The sequence below is a fragment of the Lepisosteus platostomus genome, chromosome 2 (genome assembly GCF_059453375.1).
Source record: "Lepisosteus platostomus isolate fLepPlt1 chromosome 2, fLepPlt1.hap1, whole genome shotgun sequence".
Taxonomy (NCBI): Eukaryota; Metazoa; Chordata; class Actinopteri; order Semionotiformes; family Lepisosteidae; genus Lepisosteus; species Lepisosteus platostomus.
The window spans coordinates 70,341,009-70,358,380 of NC_142612.1; the positions used below are offsets into that span (position 1 = coordinate 70,341,009).

The window sequence follows — 17,372 nt, forward strand, 5'->3', positions numbered from 1 at the left end:
CCTTACTTTCTATGCATTTCTCTCGGCTTCTGTACCATTCATCTGTATTTGAATTATGAAGTATCACATAAAAGAGTGACAAACTGTTGAAAACATTTGAGAAGTGTTTGAGAAAAGTAATAGTGAGACTATAACTTGGACGACACAGACTTGGTCTCTCCCAAGGGAAACATCCTTAGAATTTATATTTATTTGCCTGATTCTTCTATACAAAGCAACTTATAATTGCAGCTGTTTATACAAACAGGTATTTCATGGGAACAATTCAGGTGAGGGGTACAGCATTGTCTCACCTGGGATTTAACCCACAACTGTCCAGTTATAGGTCCAGTCTTATTCACTACTCCACACAGCTGCTCTTTATTAAGAGATGACTGTATCATTAAAAAAGGAATATAATTACAGCAAGGACAACAGAACCGAAATTAAGATTTCAATTTAAGGAAGTCAGTAGACCTATAAATGCAACCATGAACAATGGTGTGATTGGCAGTTGATCGAGAGTGCTGAGAAGCTGACAAAATATTTATTATGTTTGTTTTTTTATTCATATTTTAATCGCATTATAGTATCAATGTTTTAGATTTTAATTACATGACATGCAAGATAGCAAGAACACAAAAGGCTGTCAGATTCGTCTAGCTTTTTATGTACTGTATCTTGCAGTATTTCAACACTTGTTATGGTTAAAGCACTGTCATCTTTGTTTATTGTTCACACATAAATACACACAAGCAAACACCAGCAGTCAGAGAGACAACTACAAACATACTTAGATACGTCAAGTAGGGTTTAGTAGGGTTTCCTATGCATTCAGCTCCTTCCTGTGCATCCAGCTGGAACGTTAAATGTCAGCTTTTACAAACACTGGAATAACGGTAATCTGAAGAGAACGTAAACTTGGAAAATAAAAACCTTTCCTTTCCATATGCTCTATGAGGAACGCCAGGGTTATGAATTGCAATCAGATCATTTTCAAACATATGTGGTGCATGGTAGAGTCAGCATGGTACAGTCCTCTAAGGCAGAAAAAAAAACACAATTCTTCTCCTCTGCAGTAATGGTATTGTTTGTTGGCCAACAAAAGTCTATGAACAGGCTTCTGTATAGGCCAACAAGAGAATATCTGGGCTGAGCTCCAGCCTCCTGGCTTCAATAACTGGGCAATATCAACTGATCAAAATAATTGGGGTCAGGAAGTGAGAGGGAGGAGAATATGCATTGATCTGCAATCCTTCACTCTCCTTTGTGGGATTCAATTGGAGATGGATATTCCAAATGGGAAAGGATAAGCAAAGGGAAAGCTGAATTAAAAATAACCCTGAAACTCAACTGTTCACAGAGCACAAACACAGACAAGGACAGAGACAAACACAGCGCCAATCACACGTCACATTCCCTCTACTGACATCACAGGTTAGCGAAAGACTTTTCCCTCAGAGAATCCATGCTTACCTAGATATCTTTTTCAGACTTCTAGGTTTATCGTTCTTGGAAGGTTTCAGAGGTAGGGAACTAAGGATGGTCAAACGCCAGGGGAGAGAGGGGGTTTCCAGAGGGAGTCGATGGCAAGCAGGAGGGATGCAGGAGGAAGGGGGGAAGAAAAGGAGAGGAAAAAATAAAAGAGAGAGAACAAAAAAGGGACAACAACAAAAAAAAACGTGAAACCATTAATCTAAAAAAACCGACCATGCACATGCAAAGATAACAAACCCAGGGAGGATAGCATGCAGATTTTATTCCAAGCCATCAGAGACAAAATCAGCCTCTTGGCAACATCTCTCCCAGGAAGATACACCTAAGACACAAAGTGTCAGAGCCAAAGTACATACAACTCACCAGGACTTTGTTTTTAGAGCTAAGATTCTCATCTACATCCTGTGGTAGATAAAGGCAATCAACAGGTGCAGCATACTGTACAGTATGCACAAAAAAACTAAAATAACAGTTCATCTTTCTATCACTACAGTGTGTAAAAGTATGTTAAATTGTCTACTGAACTGCATGCATTTTTGAAAAGGGAAAATGCTGGGAAACCACATCTGATTTCATACACATAAGCACAACTGAGAATAACTCCATCATGCTTAATAAATAAACTCTATGATGCCTTTGAAGAGGAGCCTAAAACAGCACAGCAGATTTCTACGCAAACTGACAAATAAAGAGACTAACCTGTTGTATCCATAGTTTATTCATGCTGGAAGCTACCGTAGAAGAGTCATGTCCTTCAAATTATATCCTACAGACGTGGCTGCCTTTGTACTTCTGACCTTTGAGGACTAAACCTCTGGTTTAGAAGTTTGAGAGAAACTACGCAACCAACAATGATACAAAGAGAGTGAAACGTCTACACTCTACTAATGCCTGACTGTCTGTAGCTGTTTAATTTCATCAGGTTCTGAGCAGTTACCACTGTAAAGTGTGTTTACACTCCAATAGTTGCATGCTACAATGATTATTAACATGTAGGTTGTTCCTCAATTAGTCTATATCACAAGCAATTCTTCCAGAAAACATCTTACAGCAGTTCCACCGGTGGCTGCATTGCAACACAATTTCCAGTTCCACTACAGCAACTGTTTCACTGGTTGCTGGATTGTATTTGAATGGCAGAAGAGGCCAGCCAACAGCCACAGGATGTTATGGGTTTACACTACTAACAACCGGATTAATAAAAACACTTCTCTCTTGTCTCTCCCCATGTCACTGACACCCTCACATGTGCCAGCTCAAGAGACTGGGCACAGGCTGGTTTGGAGCAGGACAGCACAGTGTTGATCGGGGGGCCAGATGTGACACATTAGCCTTTCATAATTAGGATGCTTAATTTGGAAGGAATGTTGTTTTTGCATTTTGGGCACACGTGCAAAAGCAAAGACACAAATATCGGAATGTCAGCCCAATACGTGAGACCCTCTCTTCATAATTCTGCTTCAATCCTAAATACCCAAAAATATGAATTCCTACATTATGAATAATACATGACATTTGACATTATCACCTGTATAACCTGTTAATTATTGTAGAGCCTTTCCATATGAATTTCTATACCCACTGTTTTGGTGCAACACTCTCCTAATCTCTGACCTCTTACCTCAAATGAGCCATATGGCCATACTGGCCCTCAGCTGGAGGCTCGGGTGTGTCTGAAGAAGTCATCACCACTGGGGAAGGACGCACACCTCCCTCAGCAGAAGAGCCACACACCTTGTCCACCTAGGGGAGAGAATATTGCACACAGTCTTGTGTTCTCATCTCTTCCACAACAAAATATTGTGAATTTATATGGATATGTCACACACATGGGCTATCTGAGATAACTGCACACGTGGGGTCTCACTCCTAATACTACACTTTTTACTTTTTTCATACATGTCCGTGTGAAGGAGAAAGACAGATCATGAGAAAAAAAAACAGTAGCAAAGACATGCTGCATTGACTGGTGAAATGAAGAAAAAGACATATGGAGTGAAGTCACAAGGGTGACATTTAATCCCCTGACAGTAGCCATAAAGTTTCATTAATGGGATTAGCACAATCAAACCTTCTTAATCATGACCAGTGTGTGTGCTGAAATATTGACAGATTGTTAGATAAAAAATGAGGGCAGCTAATTAAAACCCAAACAGGTAATGAAAAACAATGAGGATCCAAACTCTAAATCAATGCAGGTTCATATGCTTAAGAGCACTTGAAATTATTAAGTGGCCTTCAATCAGTCAAAACCTTACTAATAGGTACCTGGACAGGGTGAGTTTGGCTCTCTCGATCATCATCCTATCCATTTCGAATATCCCTAAGTGTATCCCTAAATTGTTCATCTTATTCCAGGGGGAAATGAAGGACACTACAGCCATTCTAGTGTTTGGCTAATGGGGATGTTTTTGAGTAGGAATTTAAAACTTTAAATGTGAACCACTGAAGCAAACAGGGAAGACACAAAATTAGTAGGCTAACTGCTGGTACTTCAAAAGGTGTCTGCACTTTTTGTCTGATTTCTCTTTTTAATCTCATATCACATAAATGCTTTAAAATTGTCTGAACTGCCTAAATTAGCAGGAATGCAAAGGTTTACACATAAACTCTTGTACTTTATATATCTTGAGCATTTTTAACTTTATTTTTAGAAAATGTAGGTGATACATTGCATAGTTATCTGTTACATACCATAGTTACAGTAATTAAACTGTTACTGAAATACTGAATTCCAAAGTTGACCCCTAGTCGTCACCGTCTGCTTGAATTTCAAAACTATTTTGAAATTGTATGAGTGCTTTTGGTGCATGAACCCTATCTGCCCTAAGAAAGGGCACTGGGAAAAATTGACTGGCAGAGCAAAAATGTACAGCAATTACTGGACCACATTCTGTTGAAACCCATATGTTACAAAGCTAAAAATTATTTAGCCTGCTGTAGCCTGCTTTAGCCTGCTGTGAAAGCTGCCTATTTACCAGTGTGTCTACAAACATTTCGAAAACTGCGGTTTCAAAACAACCTGCATGAGTCTTCAAAACAGGACACGTCTCTCAAAATGAAAACACACTGTGGAGGGGGATTACACAGTAAGAAACCAGTTGGTAAGGCCCACCGAGGCCTTTGGCTACTAAGTGGTATTGATGACTTTGGAATCATATATTCATAAAGAAATCTGCTTGGCAAATGACAACATTTGCTTTTTGCACTTTTTATTCTCTTACACCTATACATAAAGCATTTTTTGTGTATTTAACACCTACAGTGTATTAAAGTTTCACAAATAACGTATTTCCACAGAAAACTAAAGGGGAGCTTGTAGTTTTCGGGAAAAGGTTCGAAATAACCCAAATTGGTCCTTACCAGTCCAATGTGTGCAGTTTAATCTGAAAAAACTGTGAAGCCCTCAGGCGAAATAACAAACACATCAAGGCTGAATAAATTTCCTGCTTTGAAGTAGCAAAAGCAAAAGAAGAGCCTACAGAAAGAATATCTATTGTGACACTTAACAAAGCATGCATTCATTTTCATTAACAACTGCACAAAACAACATCTTCTGTAAGGAAAATGGGATGCAGTACTTGGCACCAGTTTGCCTGTGCTGATGTATTAACCTTAGGCCTCACTGGACCCATAAAACTATGCTGCTTCTTTCTGACCATCAAAGAACTGTGGGGGGTAAGTGGGGAGGAGCTGTGGCTTAGGAAAGGATATTGTGGTCTGGTAGCAAACATTTAGTTTACAGCCTTTTCTGATCACAGTTTTATACGAGAATAAAGGCCATACTCACAAATTGCTCGATACTTTTCTACGTTTTCTGTACTCCTAAAAGGAACCTAAGTGCTTAGGGAATCCCCAACCACCATGCTTTTTGGAAAATAAAAAAAACAGCAGAAACCAAAAAGGGCTTTTGTGACTTTTATGAGTCCCATCGCATGTTCGTGGAGGTGTGAGAGGAGTGGTGGGACCCAGTCTGGTCATTTCTCAGCAAAATCAGACTGCACAGAGTGCTAACTCCCACAGAGTCTTCGTGAAAATACTTCCACCACTCTTTTTCTTCACCTTGGAATATCTCATCTCTTCCTCAGACAGTGCTCCCTGCCAGCTCAGGGCACTGGAGCCACGGCTGGCCTCCGAGATGGTTTGCGTTCAATGATATTGTGCGGAGCGGCGATGTGGGGAAGACTGGAATTAATAACCGGAGCAATTAGTGGGCGGGAATTCCTCAGAAGCCGAGCCTGGAGTCCGGGGGAGTAGCAGCTAGACAGGCTGGACCCCGATCAAACCGCTGCCTCATGCCACCACTGGGCGCTCCCACACAGGCATTCAGACACACAGGCGGCGGGAAAAATATAAACCTGCCTCTAAGAGAAGTCCTCAGCGCTGCTGCATTCCACGCTGCAGCCTGGCCCCCTACCTTCAGAGGCGCTCGAGCTGCTGTCATCACAGTGCGGAGCGTCCCTCTGCCTGCAGAGCAACTGCATCTGTACAGGCCGCTATCAGCATGACACCACTAGGGGTTTACCATGTCAGGGTATATAAAAGAAATTCATGCTAACACAGGCAAAATGCCCCAAAACACGAGGACGTGGTGCTTATAAAGGTAGTTCATACTGTAGGAGAGGGCACATGAATTAGTATTACCACAGTTGTGCCTGTGATTGCCCTGTTGCGTTAAAGGACACTGTACATACTGTAGCAGCCCAATGTCATTGTCGTGGTCCCTGTGGTCACATTTATGTGTGAGTATCAGATATCATTGCTGCATTGTGCACAGTTTTCATGACCCAGTATTCTAAATACACTCCCTTTGTAAGCACTTTGTACCTATAGGAGTCAAGATAATTGTGCATCCTGTATTCACGAAATCTAAGAAAAAATCTGCTGCCTTTATTGAATTGCTCAACTTTTAGGGTTTTTTTTTTTACAGTGACTTCACATTGTCAGTGTATATGTATTTTATTTCACACTTGTGAGACCAAAATGTGTTTTTTTGTCTTTTGTCATTCCCCCCCATTGATACGTACAGCTACATGCTGCATCTATATGCTGATCTTCCTAAAATCAATATGCAATAGGTAATGTATACCAATAAAACAAGAAGCACAAAGCCTGAAGTTTTAAAAACAATTATGCAGAAATAGATTTGCTTTTTTCTTTTTCTTAAATATATTTACTTAAATATGATGTATGTATTTGTTAAGAGATGTGAGTGCTGATCTGTTTTTCTTTCTATCATTAATTTGTTCATGCTCATAATATCCCAGGAGACAGTCAGAAGACCTCAAAATCTTTGAATAATGTGTATGTATGTGTCTATCAGTAAGAGATATAGTTTAGGGCACCTGAACTTCACAATAATTTGAGCATCTAGCTGTACTGTATGTTTTCTACATGACTCTACAATGTTAAATATTACTTGTTTTATTGTATAAACTTCCAATGTGTGTGGGTGTAGCCTGGAGTATGTTTTAGTGTGTGTCATATGGGCATCTCAGATGTCTATGCGTATGGAAGATATCGTATACTGTCTAGCTGTGGTCTATGTTATCTAGTTATGTGTGCATATCTATGTTTGCCAATGTGTGTGTATGCGTGCTCTTATTCATGAAAAGTTTGAAGAGCGCAGAGAGCAAGGGAACTGGACAGGAAGTGGTCAAGCCAGAGCCTTCAGTGGGAATATACTCTTACAGCTACCAGTGGTGGTCCATTAAAGAGGTTTATTTGTCCAAGGATTAGCCACAGAATCACAGGAACTTTCTCAACACTCTCTTGGCCATGTTGCTATGCATCCTGGGAAGGAGTGCAGATCCATTGCCAGCACTAACCCTTTGTCTGCTGCCCAATTTGCATTCTTGCTGGCTTGACACCAAGAGACCAAAGTGTCCGAGCGAAGATTCTCTCCAGCGGGGCACAAATGTTCAAAGAACAAGCGGTGAACCCCACACCAACAGGACAAGTGGGAACGGAAGGTTTCAGACACGGATTCAGAAGTGGAATATCAAGGCAATCGGTGAGATGCAGGGAGAAGCAGAGGTGTCTGTCTGAAAGTTTGGGCAGGTGCTTATATAAAACTGGGACATCACCACAAACTTTTTAAAACTCTCATTAATATCCCGAACAGACAGTCCTATTCTATTTAGGAGCCAGAACTGGTACGTTAGTGAACTTTTCACTGTCCAATTTATAGAAGACCACGATGTATTTCTTCAATTATAAGAGGGTGTACTAATAAATAAGCAGCCTGAGCATTAGGACGAATTACCTCATTAGTGCTCACCAGCCTTGGTGACCGAATAGCTGTAAATCATCATAGAACCCATCTACCAGAGACAGTGTATTTCTTAGGCTGAAACTTTAACCTAGTCATCTAAAGTGGAAGAGGAATCAATAACATATTAAGATTATTAGCAATATCGATCTAAACACCACTTGACAGAAACACAACATTTCATATCCTGTGACGTACTGCAGGCTGTCCCATAGACCAAGTGCTGAGCCTGACCTACGTAGAATTCCCTGGGCAGCAGGAATCACAGGCAAAATGGCCAGTGTAAAAGAAAAATTGGAACACTGTTCAGTTTTAACAACTAAGAGATTAAAAAATTACCCATTTATAGATTTTAACTTGTGAGTCTAAACTTTGGCTACAGCATCTCGGCATACCTAACTGTGCTTTCAGTTTTATCTAATACAGAAATAAAAATAAAAGGAGCAAGATGCACTCCGTCCTGTTTATTCACTGTATCTTTGAACACATGCTACAGAAGCAAAGAAAACACGTTGATTGTTTTGTTGTTTACAATCTATCTTTTAATGAGCTCAATAACTAAGAAAAAGATGTCTGGAGACTTGAATGCCCGCCATTAAAGCCCCTCTCCTGGTTTGATGTGTAAAGGGATTAACGGTGACCGAACACTACAGGGATTTTGTAGGTCTTCGAATCACTTAAACAGTCTAGGGTACCGCGATCACTGTGACACTTTTATTTTTAATTAAAAGTTATGGCAAAATAATCGTTGTCCTGACAAAGATTAATTAAATAAGTGAAATATCAGTTCCGTGAACCCTTTGGTCATAAAACATGTGAAGTTTAACTCAGTCCTTTTATTTCGATCAAGAACAATTAACAATCCAAACCTACAGCACCACGGGCAACCCAAAATTGCCTATTCCTGTAATAAGAGACTGGGCTGACAATTTGATCTTTATTGTGCAATATTTTCTACTGATGACCAATTTCATCTGACTGCCAGACAATAGCCTGCCTCTGACATCTTCCTAATACAGCTTCTTCTCAGCTAAACTGTGGTTCAGAAGCTTTTGGTTAATTTCCTTTTTGACAGCTTTCCACTTTTAATTCTTCCTGTCATGTTCCAGTGATTAACATACTGGTTAATTCCAAGTATTTTTGCTTCAATGGGATGGTTTCCACCCAATGACTACCTACCCAAATTAATTTCAGATTTTTTAAATCTTAAAAAAACAGTAATCAAAGTGGTTGAATGAAAAGGGAATGAAAAGAATCTTATGGAAAACGCAGGTTACTTCCCACTAGCTTAATGTAATCACTAGTTTATTACATTTTAAACCACAATTGCAGTTTGTCATATTTTAATTGCTTGACATTGATTTCAAAGTAGACTTTTTAAACTAAACTTCCCAAGTTCCAATCTACAAATGTTCTTCATTTTATTTCAGTTTAGAAACCCCATATAATAAAAATGGTGACATTGGCAACAAATATTGCAAATCAGTCTAAAACAAATCTAAAAACTATGTTTTGAGCCTGTAATCCACAATAAAAAGAAACTCCTTCATTTTGTATGGCTGCTAAAAGTATTGTCTTTTCTTATTGATGAGCCACCAGATCACAGTGTATGTTTTGGAAAATTTGTCCTTATGACACATTGCATATGCCAGTTCTATATTATCATTATCATTAGGTTTATTATTCATTTATAGGAGCAGTGCACAAAAGCCAGCAGCACAGTTCTTGCTGATCTGAACAGCTGATGGCAGTGGGGAATTTCATCAAGGCACAAGACTCTCCTTGAAATGCCCAGCTCCAGTTGGTAGAAGCCATTGCTAAATTGTGTTGAGCTATATTTGTCCCAGGTTTCTTGCCCAGACATGTCATGAAGCGCCTTTGGTATCCTGAGCTGACCTACAGTTGAGCATCTACTATTGAAGAATAAGACAACTGTGCTGTTGAAATGTGGTCATGATAAACCTCTGATTTTGTGGATCTCATGCAAAGATACTCCTATGCTCATCCTAAATGTCTCGGTGGCTGGTTCTTGCTCTTCACATTCTTTCCAAAAACTGTAAATAATAATAATTTGGGAATACAAAATGGGATATTTTTTGTATCTCTTAATAGTTCAGAAATATTTTAAATATTCGTATTATTAAAAACATCATATGAAGTAACCTGGGCCCTTATATAGATGGAGAAAGCAAACTCACTGTTGGGAAGTTTGGCTTGCACATTCTGAGCATCTTTTCTGGGTCTGTACCACTTAACATACACCATCACATACTGGCCTTATTTTAAAACCGCACAACATCTGAAAGGCATTGTTTCAAACCAAGTAACTGCCAAAACATTTATTTTCTTCACTATGTTCCAATTTCCATTATCTAAATGAAAACTGTTACTGGGATTTTTCTTGAAGGAAAAAAAACATACTGACTCAATCCAATTGGAAGTTTTCATAAAACCTTAGAAGTGTACATTCTGCTCCCATTTAAATTTTCTCAGTCTTAGTCAAAGTAAACTATCTTCGTATTGAAACATTTCAGATTTCAGTCATAGCACAAGTCTTTTTTTTCTCCCAATTATTTCTAAACTAGTTTTTTTTTTCAGAAAAAAAGATTTAAACTTGGCCTCAGTTTTTTATTACAATTTTTTTGAATTAAATAAGCTGAATATTTTACTACAACTAAACAAATTACTTGTAATATGTACAAAATGTATTACTTTTGAACGAGTATGACAGAGTTTGAATTTGACAGAGAACAACAACTTTGACATTTCCTGCCGGTTTCAGTCACTTACTCTCAAGCCCACGTTTATTGCATTACAAGAACCACATAAATTATTTTGGAAAATGGGGTGAGAGATGAAATAGAGTGTCACCTGTACAGATCAAATGACTAAATTATTTTTTCTGTTTGATCCAAAGTGCAAACATGGACTGTCCGATACATTATTGATAGACGACTTCCACAGCCACGTCTTTAAAGACAGGATCAAGAGCGTGGATGTCATTCCAGTTATAGCCAACCTCTCCTTCCAGGGAGATGAAGTATATGGGCAGGCAGGAGGCCTGTGCGTGTCACAGTGCAGGGAGCCTGAGTTCAGCCTCCAGTTCTCCATTGGAAATGCCTCTGGATGGGGGTAAAGTGACCCTGAGCTATCTCAGCCATGTATAAATGCCATGTGAATAACACTCGATCTTCTACACTGCACACTGTAAACACCCCCATTGGAATGGCGGAGGTGTAAAAGAACACCTAGTTTTTAACAGTACCAGCCCTCTCCAATCTATTTGGACACAAACAAGAATGTGCTAAAACCTAATCCCTCCACATAACTGTCAATGCCTGCCTTTCAGCTTCATGTATCCAGTACTGCGTTGTTACAGAATCAGGAGCTGATGTTCAGTACTTGTTGCTGTGGGTGTCTTTTGGACCATGGACTTCTTATGTATGATGGGAGAGTGATTCAGTATTTCTTCCCAGAGATATGTTTCTTTAATGATTATCAGACACCAGGTACAAGGATCCACACCATTTGTGTGCTTTATGACCTGTGCTGTCATAGAAGCTTTGTGTCATTATAACTAGAAATTTTTCATTGGTGTTTTCAGCTTTTTGGGGTGTCTTCAGCCTTATGAACTTGTTTTCTCATTGAGTAGTAGGTGTATTGTGGTAAAGCTAGTCATTCTACTCTTTGGTCATCTACTTTAGACAGTATCACCCTTTACAAATAGCCCCTAAGATCAAGTAATAGGAAACAGCATGTATATTGTCAATCTTATTGTAACTTATCAGCATTCAATTACCCAAATATAATAATCCTTAAACTTATAAAGTGCTTTCTAGGACACTCCACTCAAAGCCCTTTACAAGGACTCCCCTCCACCACCAGCAATGTGCAGCTGGATAATGCGACGGCAGCCAAAGAGCGCCAATATGCTCAAACCACACATCAGCTATCAGTGGGGAGGAGAGCAGAGTGATGAAGACAGTTCAGAGATGGGGATTATTAGGAGGCCATGATTGGTAAAGGCTAGGGGGGGATTTGGCCAAGACCCTGGGGTAACACCTCAGTGATATCACCCTGCAACTCACAACTGGCAACCCACTGAAGCTAAGCAGGTGTGAGCCTGGTCAGTACCTGGATGGGAGACCTCCTGGGAAAAACTAAGTTTGCTGCTGGAAGAGGTGTTAGTGGGGCCAGCAGGGGGCGTTCACCCTGCGGTCCACGTGGGTCCTAATGCCCCAGTATAGTGATGGGGACACTATACTGTAAACGGGTGCCGTCCTTCGGATGAGACGTAAAACCAAGGTCCTGACTCTCTGTGGTCATTAAAAATCCCAGGGCGTTTCTCGAAAAGAGTAGGGGGTGTTGCCCTGGCGTCCTGTCCAAATTTCTCATTAGCCCTTACCAATCATGGCCTCCTAATAATCCCCCTCTATGAATTGGCTTCATTACTCTCTGCTCTCCTCCCCACTAATAGCTGATGTGTGGTGAGCGTTCTGGCGCACTATGGCTGCCGTTGCATCATCCAGGTGGATGCTGCACACTGGTGGGGGTGGAGGGGATCCCCATTACCTGTAAAGCGCTTTGAGTGGAGTATCCAGAAAAGCACTATATAAGTGTAGGCAATTATTATTATTCTTTTCAAGAAATACGCTGGAATTTTTAATGACCACTGAGAGTTGGGACCTTGGTTTTGCTTCTCATCCGAAGGACAGTGCCTTCATTACAGTATAGTGTCCCCATCACTATACTGGGGCATTAGGACCCACAAAGACCACAGGGTGAGTGCTCCTTACTGGCCCCACTAACACCTCTTCCAGCAGCAACCTTAACTTTCCCAGGAGGTCTCCCATTCAGACAGTGGCCAGGCTCATACCTGCTTAGCTTCAGTGGTTGCCAATTGTAAGTTACAGGATGACATGTATATATGAAACTTGATTGACATGAGGAAAACATACTCAAGTTACGAAATTTACAAATTAATTAGTCTCGTAATAGGTCTCTTCCTTTTGTCTGTTTTTTTTCTGCCTGCGTGTTTATGCTGACTATAAATGTTACAAAGAGGATTTAAAAAATACATAGGAAGCTTAAGGAAAACATATACAAAAGCTGCACGAATGCCTGAGCAAACTGCATTTGGGTACCTTGTTTTGTTGTTTTCATTACAAGTATAACAAAACAATATTAAACACTGAAAAGGGCAAAGACAACACTAAGTATTAAAGTTAGCATTCAAAATTCTGAGTATCCCAAACCCACTCTGAAAACCTAGCAGCACCCCATCAGGGTCCCACAATTGCCAAAAACAATTTTCTGCTTCTTTCCACATCAGTGGGCTGCATTTGTATGGCTGACTAGAACCCATTCAGCTTTGTCAAACATGTCCCTTTCTCTTCTCCTCCAAGCCCTGCTCTATGAATACCAAGCAGCCTGCCAGCCTGGGCTCAGGATGTGCATACTTCACTAAGTCCTGCCTCCTAGCCTGGCAACCCCCTTTGCTGCAATTGCACAGCTCGCCAATGAACCAACAATCTACCACAGCCACATGCAAACACATCCCGGCCTTCCACGCCAGGCTGCTCGTCAACCCCAACACATTCACTCAACCCGTAAAACCAGAGCACAGCCTTCTCTGCCGCACGTCAGTACATTGTCATAGTCAGCACCGACATCTATCTGTCAGCCGGCGGACGGCTGCCGGGATGGTAATCGTGCTGGAGAGCGGGCAGGGTGAAGAGTCACAAAGAGAACCATTTCCGGTGGTCAGCATGAGGCACAGAGATGGAATGGAAGTCTTAGACAATGTTTTGATATTCCTTATTAGAGCCAAAAAGTGAAATGTAAGTATTCATAAACATTTAAAATAAGCACTCAACACGCCGGCTCACATCATAGCTTAACTTACATCTCCTAAGACATCACATTGAAAGTCTTCACTTGGCTACCTAGCAATCCCTAAAGTTATTTCTGTTCCTGGGATTCGTTTTCAATCATTTTTGCTCATTTTCTAAAACAGCGTTTATCTGAGCTTTCAACTCACAACTACGCAGGTATTGAGAGGGTCCTGTCACTTTTCAGTTGACATTTTTAAATTGTGATTAAGGGAGAGGAGGTGCTCATTGCTCATTATAACCACTGGGCTCTCTGAGAGCTTCATTCCTGCTGTGCTTTATTTTTATTATGTTAGTGCACTCAGGCGTCTCATACAATGTGCAGTTTTGATTAGCAGCCAGTGTGTACAGTACCTGAATTTCAACTCTATGTATTATTAATGGCAATACAATGACTTTGAAAAATCAAAATGCGAAATACAGGTGAACATAAAATTTAAAACATAAAATACCTACCCATTCACAGCAGCTGAAATGATCTAATGACATACAGTAACGTGAATTATTCTTATAACACTTGGAATTCTGCAAGGATTGCCAGAAGCCATATCACCCTGCAACTCACAACTGGCAACCCACTGAAGCTCGGAAGGTGTGAGCCTGGTCAGTACTTGGATGGGAGACCTCCTGGGAAAAACTAACTGGAAGAGGTGTTGTTGGGGCCTGCTGAGGGCGCTCACCCTGCGGTCTATGTGGGTCCTAATGCCCCAGTATAGTGACGGGGACACTATACTGTAAAAAGGCACCATAATTTGGATAAGACATAAAACCGAGGTCCTGACTCTCTGTGGTCATAAAAAATCCCAGGGTGTGTTTTGAAAAGAGTAGGGGTGTTACCCTGGTATCCAGGACAAATTTCCCATTGGCCTTTACCAATCATGGCCTCCTAATAATCCCCATCTATGAACTGGCTTCATCACTCTGTTCTTCTCCCCACTGATAGCTGATGTGTGGGGAGTGTACTATGGCTGCTGTTGCATCATCCAGGTGGGGACTTCACACTGGTGGTGGTGGGAATCCACATGACCTATAAAGTGCTTTGAGTGGAGTTTCTAGAAAAGCTCTATATAAGTATAAGCAATTCTTATTATTATTCTATTTTCTTTAACTCAAATGGTTCTGCATGCATGTAAACCTTGGAAAGCTGTCCACTGGCCTATCTAGTACACACGTCCGTCATACAACACAAACACGCACAGACAGTGGGTGTGGCAGAGCGAAGAGGGCACTTACAATGGCGGTGAGGCGCGGCCCGTGGAGTTGTGTGTAGAGAATGGCATCATTGATCTGGTTGCGAATGCCCAGCAATGACAACTCCAGGTCATGCGCGCCGGCCATGGCATTGGTGAGGTCCTCCAGGGTGGCGATGTAGCTGCGCCAGGGCTGATCTAACTCGGAGAGACTGGCAAGGCAGCCCCGCATCACATTGAGGCAGTAGCCCGCGCAGGGCTTGATGAGGGTGAGCCCCTGGCAGTGGGAGCAGTACTGCATGCGCACCAGCGCCCGCCCGCACTCCCGCGTCAGCGTCATGTTGTCCGTCTTGTTCATGACCTCGGCCCCCATGCTCAGAGCCCGGCTGAAGGCGTGCCCGGCCCTCAGGGAGCGCGCCAGGTCCTGGGCCAGCGCGTGAGGGTGCGGCCCGAAGGGGTTGACGTCCTGCCTGGTCATCCGCAAGCACTCGCTGCGCTGGGGGCTCAGCTCCGTTATGCCCGGGTTGATCAGGCGGTTGTAGACAAGGGGGAAGAGGTTGTCGTAGAAACGCTGCACCGCAGACTCCACGGTGCTGTTGGCACCCAGGATGTAGTGCGCGAGGTCGGTGAAGAGCTCCGTCACGTGGGCTCGGGCTTCGCGCGCCAGGGCCTTATAGGCACTGTCGAACAGAGAGCTGGTGTGGTTCCTGGTGAAGGATATCAGAGACTGGAAAGTGTCTGCAGAGAGAAAAGACAGATCGCATTGTATTGGTTAGGGATGGGGGGGGGGGGGATTTCACAAATAACAGTTTGTTTACAAGCCTGAGGAATAAGAATAGTTGTAAATGCGTAACTTTGACGTGGCTACCAGCTTGGATACCTGTAGCTGCATTGTACGATGTGGTATTTTCAGGATGTAATGATGGTGGCTGGAAACTGATGAAATCTTTGACTGTAGTTACGGCACATCTAAAGGAGGCAGAGGGAAGGATTCGATTGTGGATTCCTTGTGCCTTCCTCTTTTTTAGACAAAGTATCCCTCCATCGTAATGATGATTTAACACCCAGGCTGGAGATGACTTGGCGATGAGGAATCCAGCTTCTTCCGGATCCCATGTCTGACTCGCACAGAAGCAGATCACTCGAAAGCTGCTGATAACTGTAAATTATAATTTTAAACCTCTCCATTCCAGCAGAAGCCAAGCTGGGGGTAATTTATTTTGGAGGGTAATAATTCAGTGTTGCCTTCCTGCTGAGGAAAAAGGACTGACTAGAAAAGGAGGCAGGGAGCTTCTCTCGTGGCTCCTTCATGCCTTATTTCGAAGGAAAACGGGCCGAATAGGAAGCTTTTAGTCAGCGGTGATTTATCCTCACTGCTGCACTCTCCCCTGGGGATACCTCCCTTGGATAAAATAAGTCTTCCGCTTTCAGTTTATCAAGGTACTGTGTGGGAAGGGGGCAGAGAGCACCATAAAGCTTTCAGCTATTCATCAGTTCTTCCCCATGTTTGCCCTCTCTAGCGCCTTCCCTCAGACAACTGAGCTTTGTGTGTAAGTGGAGGTGCACGTGGACAGTAAAACACAGCATGCTGCTGCTGTTTATGGGCAGCTCAAAGAGAAGTTCCTATCGGCATCTTTTTGTCCTTGCGTGCAGCTCAACGCTGTATCACAAGGTCACAAGTTTCCAATTCCACCTAAAGGTTCAAAACTCACATTTAATTTAATTACTCGAAAGGAACCAACGTAACAAAATTTGCTTTCTTGTAATGTCTTGCAATACACAATGTAAGGCAATAAGACTTTTTGGGGCATTCTGCAGGCCACTGTGTATTCAATTATTACAGTTGATTCTGAATCATATACAGTAGGCATTTCTGCAGCAGGATCTGTGTGTCTGAATGAGAAAGAAGCATCTTACGTCAAGAGAGCCTTTCTCTCCCTTGCGTCCCTTTGTTGAATGGTACAGCTGAGCAAAAGACTGACATAAACAGAGCAACACAACTTTTCAGCCTTCTTAACTTATCCCATAGGTTAAGAAGAACTAGGGATAACCTTCCTTAAGCAGGTACAGTACATGTTTGATGATTCACTCTCCAATTCCTGTCCCCTCCACCCGCCTCTTGCAAGTAAAAAACATTCCCTATTTGACTAATCCTAGCTAATCTGATTGAGATGATAGGAGGGTGATATTATCTGAGGGTGTTTGCCCTTTAGACACTACTAAAATCTAAATACGAGTATACTGGTGAAGACAAACGGTTGTAATGTTCTCTGTGAAACAGCCCCCTTCAGTGCCACCCAGAAGCACACGGTCGAGCAGACAAAACATCTATTTGAGCGTTACAAATAGAATATGTTAACTTTTAGGATAGGAGGCAGACAAAAAGAACAACACATAACAGAACGAAATTATATAATATCTATACTTCTATTACAGTATGTACTTACACGTACCGCAAAATATAGGTAGAAGTGACAATGTCATTTCACAGCCAGGGTGTTTAAAAAAAGGCATTAAGAGAGCAAACCAGAAGGGCAGGCTTAC

General features: G+C 41.7%; 1 protein-coding gene across 2 annotated transcripts in view; it reads right to left on the reverse strand.

Moving 5' to 3' along the window:
* The window catches only part of LOC148676969 (glypican-5-like), a 142,337-nt gene that overhangs the window by 101,637 nt on the left and 23,328 nt on the right, over positions 1–17,372 (reverse strand). The window contains exons 3-5 of one of the 2 annotated variants that reach the window (XM_088616523.1): positions 14,872–15,566; positions 3,098–3,219; positions 1,456–1,515 (exon numbers count right to left, since the gene is read on the reverse strand). In XM_088616523.1, coding sequence (XP_088472649.1) covers positions 1,456–1,515; positions 3,098–3,219; positions 14,872–15,566 — 877 coding nt within the window. The remainder of the gene's footprint in view (positions 1–1,455; positions 1,516–3,097; positions 3,220–14,871; positions 15,567–17,372) is intronic. The other variant, XM_088616530.1, reaches the window with a different exon arrangement.